The following is a 12,830-nucleotide window of genomic DNA, read 5'->3' on the forward strand; positions in this document are numbered from 1 at the left end:
GGAGGAGCTCCCCGCCGGGCTGCTGCGGGACCTGGAGAAGCTGGAGACGCTGTGGCTGTCGGGGAACCGGCTCCGCGCCCTGCCCTCCGGCTTCTTCCCCGAGGGGGCACCTCTTCGCCTACGTCTTCCTCACCAACAACCCCTGGCACTGCGACTGCAGCCTGGTCTACCTGCGCTCGTGGATCCTGAGGAACGAGGGGAGCGTCTACGAGCCCGAGCGCGGCCTGGGGAAGACGAAGGTGGAGCTGGCCCCGGAGAAGGTGCTGTGCCACAGCCCCGACGAGCACCAGCACAAGCCCATCATCCGCTTCAAGCCCGACTGCGGCCACGTGGGGGATGCAGAAGAGGATGAGTATGATTACCCCGATGTGGAATGGACCACCAAAAAGCCTCTCCTGACTTCCTTGATCCCCACGTACCCACCCAGCTCCAAAGAGCCCACCGCCGCCCCACGCACTCTTACTCAGCCTCCTCTCACATCCATCAGTCCCCCCCTCAGCATCCCTGCCGGCCCCGATCTCACCCCGACTGCTTTCCTGACCACCCCTGCACACACCATGGCTCCCAGCACTGCCCCTCCTGCATCCACCAGTCCCCCCGTCACCCCCTCCAGCACTGTGCATCCCTCGCAGCCCCCCAGCACTGCCCCTTTTTACACTGCTCCCCCCAGCACCTCGCACAGGCCCACCAGCTCTCTGACAGATGCTCCCAGCACCAGCCGCCATCCGCAGAGCACCCTCACCACCCGTGCTGCCAGCAGCCCTCTCACAACCACCGGAGCATTTTCCACCAGTCCTTCAGCTCTGCCTTCCCCCACCAAGCCAGAGAGCACCTCGATCACCACATCTTCACCTTCTGCTCTGACCTCACCCACACTGGTGGTCCCCAACACCACACTTTCTGCTCACACCCCTACGTTGTCTGCTCCCCTGGACATCACACACTTCCCCCGCCCATCTCCTCCACTCCCACCTCCCCTGCTCTGCCCGTGCTCCACTCCAGCACAGACTCTATCCGTGCTGCACTCGCAGGCAGCTGTGAAGGGTCTGCACTGGGAGCACTGGGTGCTGAGCCATTGCTGTCTCCTGCGCTGGTTGCTCTACCTGGGCTGCTTGGCTCTGCTGCTCCTGTCTGTGCTGCTTTTAGCTTGCTGCCTGGTGTGGATGTGTCTGACAAAACACAACTCACTGCAGACCAAAGAGGTGCAGCATCCACTGTTGAGGTGGGGGAATTCAACACAAAGTCATACCACACATCTCTGCATCTTCCAAAGCCCCCAACAACGCTCCAGGTTCTGCACCACCAAGGAAGTAGAGCTGTGCCCTGAAGTTGCTACATCCCACACTTACTGCACAATTAAAGACCTGGGGGTGCAGCGCAGCCCTCCTGCAAAGTCCTTCTGCACCACGAAGGAGCTGTGGATCCACCACGGCCCTCCGAATGCTCCATCCAATCCTTTCCCCACGGAGCTGACAGCCTCAAAGCTCGGCTCACTGCGGAGCCCTTCTGCTCACAGCCTGGACAGGGGAGTCAGGGCCATCGGTGCTGTCAGGGTGAAACACGCTGCCAACACCTTGTAAATGCTCCTGTGCCTTCAGAGGGAGGGACGAGGCACGGCTCTGGCTCATGTCTCCTGCTGCATGACAGGAAGATCTGCTCATCGCAGAAGGGGAAGGCATCTGGCTCCTCGCCCCAGCACTGCTCACACTCATTGTGCTGGCTAGATCTGAAATGGTTTCTGGGCTGCTTGGCAGGGGTGGGAGTTGTCCTAAACCTGAGCTTGGGGCTGAAACGCCAGGTTTTGGGGTCAGTGTGGGAAAACAGAGCTGGCTTTATCTGCTGCGTGCTAACAGCTTCTGCTCAAATGACACACACACACATCATGCTTTCAACTCAGAGTTGGGTTATTAATCACAGAATAAATATTCTCTTTGCCTGAATTCCATGTGGGGGCTAATTTCATTTCACTAGACCTCTGGTAGTGCTGTCAGAGTACAGCAAATGGCTGTACTCAATACTTGGAACTACAGAGAATAGAGGAAACGTCCACTCATGCGCAGCTTCCTGACACAGAGAAGAAGAAGAGCTGGAGGATTTTAGATAGGAAGCACAACATTGGCTTTGGCTTTTGCCCCAAACATTTGATCCTTGAGGAGACTGCATTGCAGCCATACAGAACCCAGTGAAGAACTACACATTTTCTCCACATCTCTTGGGATTTTTTGGAACCATTGGGATTTGGAATGTGGGACCATTGGATTTTTTAGAACCATTTGAAACTCGGGATTTACCTGGAACCATTTTGAGGTCTCCAAAAATGCAGCAGAGAACGACTTCTTTGCAGGTCCCTCATCCCGCCTCAACACCTCAGTGGCATTCCTTACTGTTTCCAGGCATTTTAGGTCTATTTCCAGGTGCCAGGAGCTCTGCAATGGTTGTGATTTGATGATGTTGGAGCCCAGCTGTAAAACATTCTTCTTGGCTCCAGGGAAAGAGCCTGGCTGGGAGGGGAGGTCCTGCTGCTGCTGAAACTCACGACGAGCTGCACCTGTCTGGGGAGTGGGGAAAACCCAAGGGGAATTATGAGAAGGTGCTGCTTTGGGGTTGTGGACTTGGCCATCGCTGCAGACCACAGAAAGCCATGTCACACCAACAGCGTCTCTGCTCTGGTGGAAAAGCCCCATTCATTTCCATCCATGCCAACATCCCCAGGAGTGTTAACTTTGTTCAAGAGATGCTCCAGTGTAATCCACTGCTTTAAAATAAGGGATCAAGAAGAATATCTGTACAACAAGAAGTCTAACAGATGCAGAGGAGATACCATGGGATCCCATGGCCACCAGCCCTCATCCTCAGCATCACCAAATGTGCTCCAAATGGCCCCAAGCACTGCACTGCTAAGTCACTTTTCCTTCCATGCACCAGGACACCATGTGCAAAACCTCAAAGTCCTTTCGTGTGTAATGCATGAGCACAAAAAGAGTCCCTGGGGACTGCAGTGCTGTGGTTTGAGCAGTGATGGGTGGAAATGCACACTCAGTGCACAGCACTGCATGCTGCAGCTCCCCCACAGCATAACCCCCAGGGCTGCTTTGATGGGGACAGCTGGGCAGCTGCCCTCCTTCTGTCCTCACTGCCCACCCAAGAGCTCAGGGAAAGGTCAGAGAGGAGGGAACTGCTGCCATCCTCACGAGCACCGTGGTCCCTCGTCAGCTGCTGAAAGCTGTGCTAATAGGAACTGAGGGATGGGGCCTCGTGATACAGACAGCTGCAGTGCCTATGTTTAGGGGAGAATTGCTGAGGAGGTCACCAAGAACGGCAGGGGAGCAGTTATGGAGCCACGGTGGGATGAGGGAGAGGAGGGGGCTGGGTGGGGAATGGGGAGAGGGGAAGAGATGTGCCTGTTTCTCCCCGTCCAACTCTATTTCAGTGGACAATAGATGAAATCACTTTTCCCCAAGTTGAGTCTGTTTGCTCTGTGGTAGTTTGTACGTGACCTCCAGTGAGACCAACAGGAAATGGGCAACAAACGAGAAAGAAGGTGAACATCCACAGAGAGGTTAAGAGATCATCAAGGTTAAGAAGAGGCTAAATCCATCCAAATGGGAACCTTGTGTATATTAAAATGTACCACAATACATTTCTTAGCCAGCACCTGCACTGGAGGAATTGGAGACTTTTCTGGGGAGCCAGAAGAGTGGGACATCATAGGCTGATGCTTGAGCAACGGCCACTTGGAACAGCACAACAAATGTTAAGATTAAGATGTAAAATCATTAAGTCTAGATCCAGGTACTGTGCAGTACATTTCAGCAGGTAAATGAAGAAATAGTTCAGTCTACAAGATCAGTATTACGTGCAGAACAGTAGCCATGACAGTAATAGCTCTCTTGTCTTGATTGCCACAGGTAACCTCTCCTGGGCATTGTCTCCAGGATGCTCAGTTTTATTGCTGTGCTAAGAATAAGGACTAAGAATATCAGGATGTGTAACTGAGAAGATCCTTTAGGGTCATTTCAGATCTGATTGCAACAGGCAACTGATGGATCTGGGTGGTGAACAAGGGCACAGGAGAACACAGAGCTGTGAGCTTCCCTTCCCTTCCCTTCCCTTCCCTTCCCTTCCCTTCCCTTCCCTACCCTTCCTTTTCCATTTCCATTTTTCCTTCAGTTTTCTTTCTCCCTCTCTCCCTTCCTTCCTCCCTTCCTCCCTTTTTTTTTGCTCCTGCTACGAATATCTCGTGATTGTTGCTGATAAAGGTAGTAGATATGTTTTTTTTCCTCCACATCCTTCCATGACGTTTCATCCCCATTTCCCATGACCCACATTTAACCCACTGCTCTGCCTGCAGGAGCTGCACAGGACATGGAAGGATCCCTCTGTCAGCTGAAGGCCTGGAGACACATTTCTCACATCGCTTGCTATCCCAACCAGGCAGTGAGCCAAAGGGCAGCATGCAGCACAGAGCAGAGCATTTCCTCCAGGCAGGAGCTTTGTTTCCAGCCTGCCATTCCCAGCCACGAATCACATACATGGAAATGTCAGATTGCTGCTGCTGCAGATAGGTGAGGTTACACCGATTGCGGTTATCTTTGTTCTTAGCACCGTAACTTAGACCTTGCAATGCTCCTACAGAACTGTTTTGTAACCGTGATGTTTCTCATTTCTCACGTTCTTTCACCTGCAAGTTTCAGCAAGGATCTGCCTTTTCCCTGAGTGTCATCTCACACCGAAAGCAGATGATTTTGAACTCAGACATATCCCTATAACACAAATATAAATCCTGATCACTGCGGCCAACGCAGCCACATTCCATCACCTCTCCCACAAGCCTCCTCAATTCTCAAACAGCAGACATAGGCGGGCAGCCCTCCTGCTCAGAGAACTCTCTTCAATCTGCTTTTGGAGTTTCCCAGACTTGCTTTGCTGCCCGTGAGACCCACCCGGCTCTTTCCACACCTGCTGAGGGTGGTGACGTCCTTGCGTGTTGCTCTCTGCCATCGCTGAAAGGTCCTACAGATAGAAGGAGGCTCTTGGTGACTTGACAAACACAAATGTGGCAACCGTTTTAAAAAAGGCCAACAGGTCAACCAGGGAACTACAGCTTGGCCTTCAGCACCTGGAAAAATCCCAGAGCGAGACCTCTCGGAGCACATTTCTGGGTGTTAAATGTTGATTGGGAACAGACTGTGGATTTGTCAAGGCTAAGAAATACCGCATCAACTTGTTGGCTCTCTCCCAAGGCGCAATTGGACCTGTAGGGACAGGAAAAGCAGTGGATGCTGTTCACCCCCAACTCCGCAGGTGCTGTGTTCTTATTCCCTCATGGTCCCCCACGAGCTCCAAGATGGCTGTTGATCCCAAGTCCCAATTACGTAGGCACCCAGCCCTCCCTGACCGCTCCCCAGTGGACCCCAGAATGCAGGCAGCCCTGGTCCCCACCATCACCCACCCAGCTCTCCAGTCCCTGCTCTCCTGTTATTTGTGAGAGAACCATCCGAACGTCTGGGTTCCCCAGCAGAACAAAAGAGACCCAGGCAGGCATTTCAGGAGCCACTTTTATTCAGTACAAGGGTGTGGGGGAACTGGGAGATCCTCAGCTCCCACCGAAGGGCTTGGGGTGTCGGGGCAGCATCATGAGCATTCCTGGAGGTACATGTGGTGGTGTGCAGTGTGGTCTTTGTGTCCCACAGTGCAGGGGACTCCCTGGGGACTGGGGAGGAGCCTGGGGGACATTTGCCCCATAGAAGTTCCCACTGGGAGCCCAGTATGGAGCACAGAGCTTTGAATGACTCCTAAGTGTTACAGAGGGCATCAGGTGATCTCGAGGGGTCCTCGAGGCAGCTGGGGCCACGTAGTGCTGGGGGGACAGTGAGGACACACACCTGGAGGTCAGTATAGGCATGGGGCAAAGTGCCGCGGGTGATCCAGCGCCGGGCGCCCGGCTGGTAGGCATGGATCAAGTGGGTGTCCCGGTACGTTTCATGGCTGTACCCTCCAAGCACAAGCAGCTCCCCTCCCAGCACAGCTGCACCCCCCACTACATGGGCGTGGGGCAAAGGGCTGAGGAGGACCCAGATATCTAGCTTGGGGCTGTAGACTTCAAAGGCCAGCTGGTCCCTGTAGCCAGTCTGCCCGTCCCGCTGGCACAGCCCCCCGGCCACATAGAGCTGCCCACCCGCCTCCTCCATGATGTGGCCAGCTCGCTGGCCATTCATAGGGGCCAGGAGTGTGGCTGGTGCACCTGGGATGTAGCGCAGAAGGGCTGTCTGGCACTGGTACGCCTCGTCACACCCCCCTGACACATAGAGGGCACCATCCAGGGCACACGCTGCGTGTCCACACAGAGCCATTGGCAGGGACTGGCACCTCCTGGGGGAGAAAAGAGGGAGGGGTGAAGGGCAGGTAAAGCAGGGCTACCCCATCCTGCCCTGCTGGCACTGCTAGCCATGGATCCACTGAGCACTCAGCAGGCTACACCCAAGAGCTGCAGTAGAACCCTATAGCGGGCAGTATTGGCCAACACCCAATGGATCATCCAAGAAACATAGCTGGAAGACATTTAAATGATTCCTCTCATTAGCAGAGCCAACAGACCCTCATGAATACAACCAGCCAACTCATTCACTACCCAACAGGCATCACAGCCCAACTGTGACTCCTCTCCTGGAGTGTCAGCAACACAAAGAGCACTCAGTGGGCACCACTGACCAACGCCAGGGGCTGCTACAGCAGGGGAAACGGGTATCCAAGTGGAGAGGTCTCACCTCCAGGTGTCAGCGGCCACATTATAACACTCCACAGTGTCCGTGCAGTAGAGATCACCCGAGCTGCCCCCCAGGGCATAGATGGAGCCATCAAGTGCCACAGCAGCAAAGTAGCTTCTCCCACAGGTCATGCTGGCCAGGCGCTCCCAGGAATTGTCCATGGGCTGATACCTGGTATTGAGAGGGAAAGGGAGCAAGAGGCTAGCTGCTGTCCACAATGGCACCAGCTGATGTCAGCACTGCTGAGAGCAACAACCCACCCACAGGCAGCCAATCTGACAATGCCCTGGAGCTCCACGGTCCCTTGCACGGGGACATCTTCTTCTTGGCAACACCAATGCCATAATGGCAGCTCCAGGAGGGGCCCTCCCTGCCCGATCCCCTACAAACCCCACAACGTTCCAGGGCAGGAGGCTCCTTAGGGGCAGATGTCCCAGGCCAGCAGACACTGGAGCATCTCGGGGCCACATGCAGAGCCCCCTGGGTCCATGCAGCAGCTCTCCCTCCCCCCAGTCCTTCCTCCAGCCCCACATGGCCCTCACCTGTAGACACTGGCCAGGGTGTCACGGATCCCATAGTAGCGCTTTCCACCCAGGACGTAGAGGGTGTTGCCTACCACAGCCACAGCATGGCGAAAGCGTGGGCCGTCGGGAAAGTTCCCCAGTGCCCTCCACTCCACGTGCTTCACCAGCCCCACGGCGTTGAGGTAGCGGTGGGCAAACCAGAGGTTCCTGCTGGGCTTCCGGGCAGCCATGTTTGGCGTCAGTTTGTCTCCTCCACAAACCACCAGCACCTCTTGCAAGGAGCGCACCCGGCACGGCAGCTGGACCATGGGGGACAAACTGTCTACCACCAGCTGGCGGAGGAGTCCTGGGTCCACCACCCCTGCGGTCACCGATGGGATCTTCTTCAGCTCCTGGCCGGACATGAGGGCAAAGCGAACAGACGACAGAACTTCCTTGGTTAGGTCCTCTTTGCCATCCCCATTGGCCTTCAGCCACCGGGATGCCGCTTCCAAAGCCTCCAGTTCATGGAGGACATTAAGACCATCAGAGCGGAGGAGGCGGATCAGAAGGTGGGCAGGAAGATCCAGGAAGGCTGGAGTGGCCACTACAGTAGGGAAGGTGGCCAAGACGTAGTCCTCCGCTGTGCGGCTCACCTGGGCCAGCCCGTAAGCCACGGCAAAGGCCAGCACGTCCAGGCCGGTTTCTGGGGTCAGGCCGTGGGTGAAGACATCCAGGCAGAGGGTGAGGAGCCCCCAGGCCTGGTAGCGCAGGGAGGTCTCGGCTGCCTCCAGGACCGCGGACCACGGCCCGACCACAGCCCCCGTGTAGGCAAAGGAGAGGAGGAGGCGCAGCTCTGCAGGGGTCAGTCCTGTGCTCAGCGGGGCCGTGGGGTCGTGGGTCGACTCCCGCATGGGGCAAGTGAAGAGAGCCCGGAAGAAGTCACAGGAGCAGCTCAGGGCCAGCCGCTGAACTAGGAGAAAGGAGGAAAAAGGATGGGGGCTGGAGGAGGACCCGGTGCCTAAGCGACCTTCAGACACTCAGGTATCCCCCACTGATCCCATCCCCACCTCCATTCCCACAGGACCAGCCACAGGACACCTCCTGCTCCATCCCTGCTTGGAGGCACTGCCCCTCTGTCCCCACTTTCCCCCCCAGGGGACCCCACGTACCCGATTCCCACTCCCCCCAAGGGGCCCCCACACCCAGCTCACCTGGGATGACCTCATCCCCTGCCTGCAGCTGGAGGTCACAGCCCAGGCCGCTGGCGTGGAGCTGCTCCATGGCTCTCAGTGTCTCCCATTGCTCCTCCAGGGCCTCAGGACCCCCTTCCTGGTGGTCGCCCTCTGGCCGGGGTGCGCAGGCAGCCACCACCCGTGGAGCCCCCAGGACACGAGCAGACTCTTCCACCTCCCTCTCCCTGCCGTGGGGCACAGTTCCCTCATAGGCAAAGGCCAGGAGGGCCCGCCAGCCCCACAGTGTGGCCCCTGGTGGCAGGGGGACACGAGATGGGGGTCCCCGGCGCATCTCTCGGGTCCTGTCCTCCAGGAAACATAGGAAGAAGGAGCTGACGGAGGCTAAGACCACAGCATGGGCCACGTCACCCTCGGGGCCCACGGCCACATCCACCAGCTGTCCCGCGGTGCGGAGGTCATTGGCCGTGGCCAGGAAGTGTTTGGCGTGGGCCCCATCCCGCAGTTGCCACTGGGCTGGGGCTGGCCCCTCTGTGACCCACATCTTGCCTGTGGGAACACGTGGAGTGAGGTCAGGGTGCCATCCCCACAGCCAGGTTGTCCTGGGTGGGCACACGGGGCTGCTGTTGGTGCTGCCCGATGGCAGAAGACACCGGATCCATTGCCAAGGGCTTGAGACCACCACACTCTGCTACGGCCCCACAGTTGAATTTGATGCCTCTTGCCAAGACAGATGAGACCTGCGGGCTTATCCTGTTCCTTAGCTGAGTTGGATGCCCCCCACCTGTCTCAGTGCTCAACCCTCTGCTGCACAGCTCGGGATGAAATTATAGGCACACAGCTAATCCGCCTGAAAGCCACAGCCCCACAGCCCAGCACCCCACATCATCCCTTCCCCCAACTGCTGCCCCACACTCACAACCACCTCTGTTCCACCACCACGACTGGCAGCCCAGCTCCCCACAGAGCCATCACTCCATCCCATTGGTGCCACACACCACGAACCACGCTTGGTGGCTGCTCTGCACCGCGCTGACCCTGCCGTGCACGTCCCACTCCGTGCCCCATCGCCGTCCCCATGCGGTGCATGGAGCACCCCACACATTGCACAGCGTTGTGTCCTTTGTGAGCCGTGTGCCACGTCCTGCACTGCTGTGCTGCGCATTGCGCTGCGACCGCGCGCTCATCCCACCTTACCGCCCGCCGCAGCTCTGGGACGCTCCTGTGACCCCCCAGGAATGTGTGTGGGTAATTATAGCCCAGCCTGGACACGTGGCTGTGGCGCTGGAGCTGGGACAGGCCTGGAGGGAGGGCCATGACCCCAGTGCCCCGGACGGGGCGGTCAGACAGCAGGGTTCCCTGAGGATGGCGCTGGGATTTTTTCCCCTCTCAGGCAGGAGGGTGAAGGCAGTGCCAGAACCCCCTGCTGTCCCATCCCCGCTGCCTCCCAGCCCCACAACCCAATTTCCCCATCTCCAAGAACTCATATCCCCACCCCCAAACATCCTGTCCCTATACCCTCATATTTCCACATCTGGCTGAATTTTGTGTCCTTAAAAGCTACGATTTCCTAGCTTCTCTGGGTCCATTTTCCAGTGATCTATCCCAACTATAAGATCTTTTTCTTTCTCTTTATACCTAGGCACAATTTCCCTTTCTGTAACCCACGCTCACCACCTTCCATGCTTTCACCCTGCACCTGAACATCTCTTCTTAACCACGAACCTGTGAAAACATCCGATCCCATCGCCTCTTCATGATTCCCTTCTCCAGGATGAACCACACCACACTCTCAGCCTCTCCTCACGCCTCCTTTCTGCATCTCAGCTCAATCCTACCAACACTGGGATGATGTGCAAACCTGGTGACAGCCCATTTGACAGTATTCTTTATTACACAGCGTCTCATTACATACAGCACTCAAGATCCAGCTTGCAGGGTGGAATGGCACATTTACAGCTTGGGAGGCCCCGTTAGCCTCCAGCCTTCCTTATTTCCTATCTTCATTAATGCAGCAGTAGTTCCAAAGCCCAAACAAGCGACGGTTCCGGTCATGTAACTGTGAGCTGGAAAAAAACAAGCAGTAAGAAAGATCTCTTAGAAACAAAGCAGATCAGGACAGACTCTGCATGTTCCTTGACCATTAGTACCACTGGTTGTCTACAGAAACCAGAGAAGTGTATTTATTTCCACGTTCTCTCTCATGCTTTCTGCCCACAGTTTGAGATATAACCATCCATAATTCATTGCCCCGTTTCATTATACAGGGAAACCCTAATTGCTTATCTCAATGACTACAACAAGCACTGCTTCAAACTCTCAATTCAGCAACCAAGGAAAGAGAAACTTGATTTTACCACAATTGGAACTTAAAAATAAAATCTCAGTCCTTTACCACTGAGCCTGCAAATGCCTACAGAAAGCAGAGCTGTATCAGTGTCTGCAGGACTTAATCTAGCCTAGAAACGTCATGGGAATGACAGCTGAAAGACACGGCCGACCCTCAGATTGCAAGAGGAATTCACAAAACAGATGACAGATCGTATTTTCCATGTATAACAAATCACGTTTGTTGCCAAGATGACACAGATTTCCACAACAACATTTTTAATATCCCGCAATTTCAAATTATCAGTAGTTATAATGGGCAGTGCTGGGTCAGCTCTGTCCTCGTGCTGTAAATCTCCTCCATGTCAGCTCTGGTCTCCCCCTGCAGCACTATTTATTGAGCACAGCTCTACAACAGAGCGTCAGCAAAACCAGCACGAAATGGAATTCACACACAGAGATGAAGAGATTAAGCTACCAAATCATCCTGACATTGAGGTGCTTTTCCCGTTTTCCCTAAGAAAGGTTCACAAAAACAGAGCAGGCTCGTTTCATGCCCACTCCAGGCACCACCCACATTTACCTCTGGCTCCTAAGACAGCTCCTGTGGTACAGCCCCCAATGAAATAGTCCAAGGGGCTCTCGTGCTCCTCCCGCACCTGGGCACTGAGGCAGGTGGTCAGCCCGAACACGGCGCCCAGCGTAGCTGTGAACAGAAGGCAGAGAAACTCAGCAAAAGCTCTGGGCAGCCCGGTCTGGTGGTTGGCGACCCTGCACAAACCCAGGCCGTTCCATGATTCTATGATTCTCGTCAGGCAAAGCGTGCTGCTGGGAGGCACGGAGCCACAAGCAGTTCCTCTGGAAAGAAAGAAGAAAATGAAGCCGCTCTGGTTCACCATATGGATTTCTGATGAGAGATGTGACACAGGCACTATCTCCAGACCCCACTTCACCCTTCTTGGGAACAACACCAACCCAAAAACATCCACAGTGAAGTCTATACGATAACGGATAAACTACGAGCCCATGTTACAAAGCTCTGCAGTTTTCCAGCACAAAATGTGATTATGCTGAGCTAAGAAGAGCACTCAGGAAACAGAGCCCATGGACCACAGCCCCTCAGTTCCCTGCTTTCTCTGCTCTGGAGCAAGGAAAAAACCCACAGGGCCTCAGCTGCTCAGGCTCAGCATGCAGTTATCCTCAGATGTGATGCAGTAGGAGGACTCAGCGTGCTGGTTTGGGATTACAAGGTTTATCCAAGCAATAATTGGTGATGTGACCTGGGCCATTATAATGAGCTCTTACGGCTCAAATCTGAAGAGCTACTACTGAAGAGCTGAGCAGGCAGCTGCAGACCTGGGTCATGTGCAAATTGGCTTCTGGTTTAGAGCAGAGCTGCTGGGGGAGAGACAGAGGTGGCCCAGGCGTTGAACGAGACAGAAAACTGAGGTGAGTTTGAGCCCGTGTGTGCCAGGGGCTGAGGGCTTCAAAATGCAGCTGGAACAGCCCTCGGGTTGCTGCTTCATCCTCCAGCATCCTCGCTCTTGCAGGCTATAATAAGACAACTACACTGCTTCTTCTTGGCAAGAGGCAGCCAATGAATGATGAGGACAAACGCTGATTTTCCTTCTGCTGTCACAAGCAGTTTTTACTCTTCAAAACATCATTTATTACTCAATAATGATGCCTAACTGACATGAAGTAGAGAAGCAAGGTACGTTTGCTTCCATTACGCTTTTGTCCAGCAATTGGACATATACACGTGTATATACATATATACATGTACAGAAGTACACGTAAGGACTGAACACACGCACCTTCTCCTCTAGGCTGCACAAAAAGCATCCTTCAAGCTGTAAACACTGAACACAGCCCACGCTCTCATCCCGGTTCCGCAGCACTCAGCACAGGACGCTCCTTCCGCCGGGCTGGGGCCTCAGGCACTGACAGCAGCAGCTTCGAACGCTGCCACGGCCGCTGTGCAGCGCTCCGGGGGCGCTCGGAAAGGCGGCCAAAGGGGACGGGGCTGCGGCAGGGCC

At 55.2% G+C, this 12,830-nt stretch overlaps 3 protein-coding genes across 3 annotated transcripts in view; 1 reads left to right on the top strand and 2 right to left on the bottom strand.

Moving 5' to 3' along the window:
* The window catches only part of LOC104914652 (platelet glycoprotein Ib alpha chain-like), a 3,583-nt gene extending 1,643 nt beyond the window's left edge, over nucleotides 1-1,940 (top strand). The window contains 2 exon segments of the mRNA XM_010724810.1: nucleotides 5-103; nucleotides 105-1,940. Coding sequence (XP_010723112.1) covers nucleotides 5-103; nucleotides 105-1,580 — 1,575 coding nt within the window. The 3' untranslated portion in view covers nucleotides 1,581-1,940.
* A 3,582-nt stretch (nucleotides 1,941-5,522) lies between these two features.
* KLHL33 (kelch like family member 33) lies at nucleotides 5,523-10,233 on the bottom strand. The gene is made up of 5 exons (XM_010724768.3): nucleotides 9,661-10,233; nucleotides 8,485-9,012; nucleotides 7,310-8,243; nucleotides 6,768-6,938; nucleotides 5,523-6,372 (listed from the first exon to the last, which is right to left on the bottom strand). The coding sequence occupies exons 2-5, from the start codon at nucleotides 9,005-9,007 to the stop codon at nucleotides 5,796-5,798; spliced, it is 2,205 nt and encodes a 734-aa protein (XP_010723070.1). The 5' UTR covers nucleotides 9,008-9,012; nucleotides 9,661-10,233; the 3' UTR covers nucleotides 5,523-5,795.
* A 95-nt stretch (nucleotides 10,234-10,328) lies between these two features.
* NDUFA11 (NADH:ubiquinone oxidoreductase subunit A11) lies at nucleotides 10,329-12,780 on the bottom strand. Its single transcript, XM_019609986.2, has 3 exons — nucleotides 12,609-12,780; nucleotides 11,375-11,497; nucleotides 10,329-10,529 (listed from the first exon to the last, which is right to left on the bottom strand). The coding sequence occupies exons 1-3, from the start codon at nucleotides 12,634-12,636 to the stop codon at nucleotides 10,417-10,419; spliced, it is 264 nt and encodes an 87-aa protein (XP_019465531.1). The 5' UTR covers nucleotides 12,637-12,780; the 3' UTR covers nucleotides 10,329-10,416.
* Nucleotides 12,781-12,830: the final 50 nt, after the last annotated feature.

This window comes from Meleagris gallopavo, chromosome 30 (assembly GCF_000146605.3).
Source record: "Meleagris gallopavo isolate NT-WF06-2002-E0010 breed Aviagen turkey brand Nicholas breeding stock chromosome 30, Turkey_5.1, whole genome shotgun sequence".
Taxonomy (NCBI): Eukaryota; Metazoa; Chordata; class Aves; order Galliformes; family Phasianidae; genus Meleagris; species Meleagris gallopavo.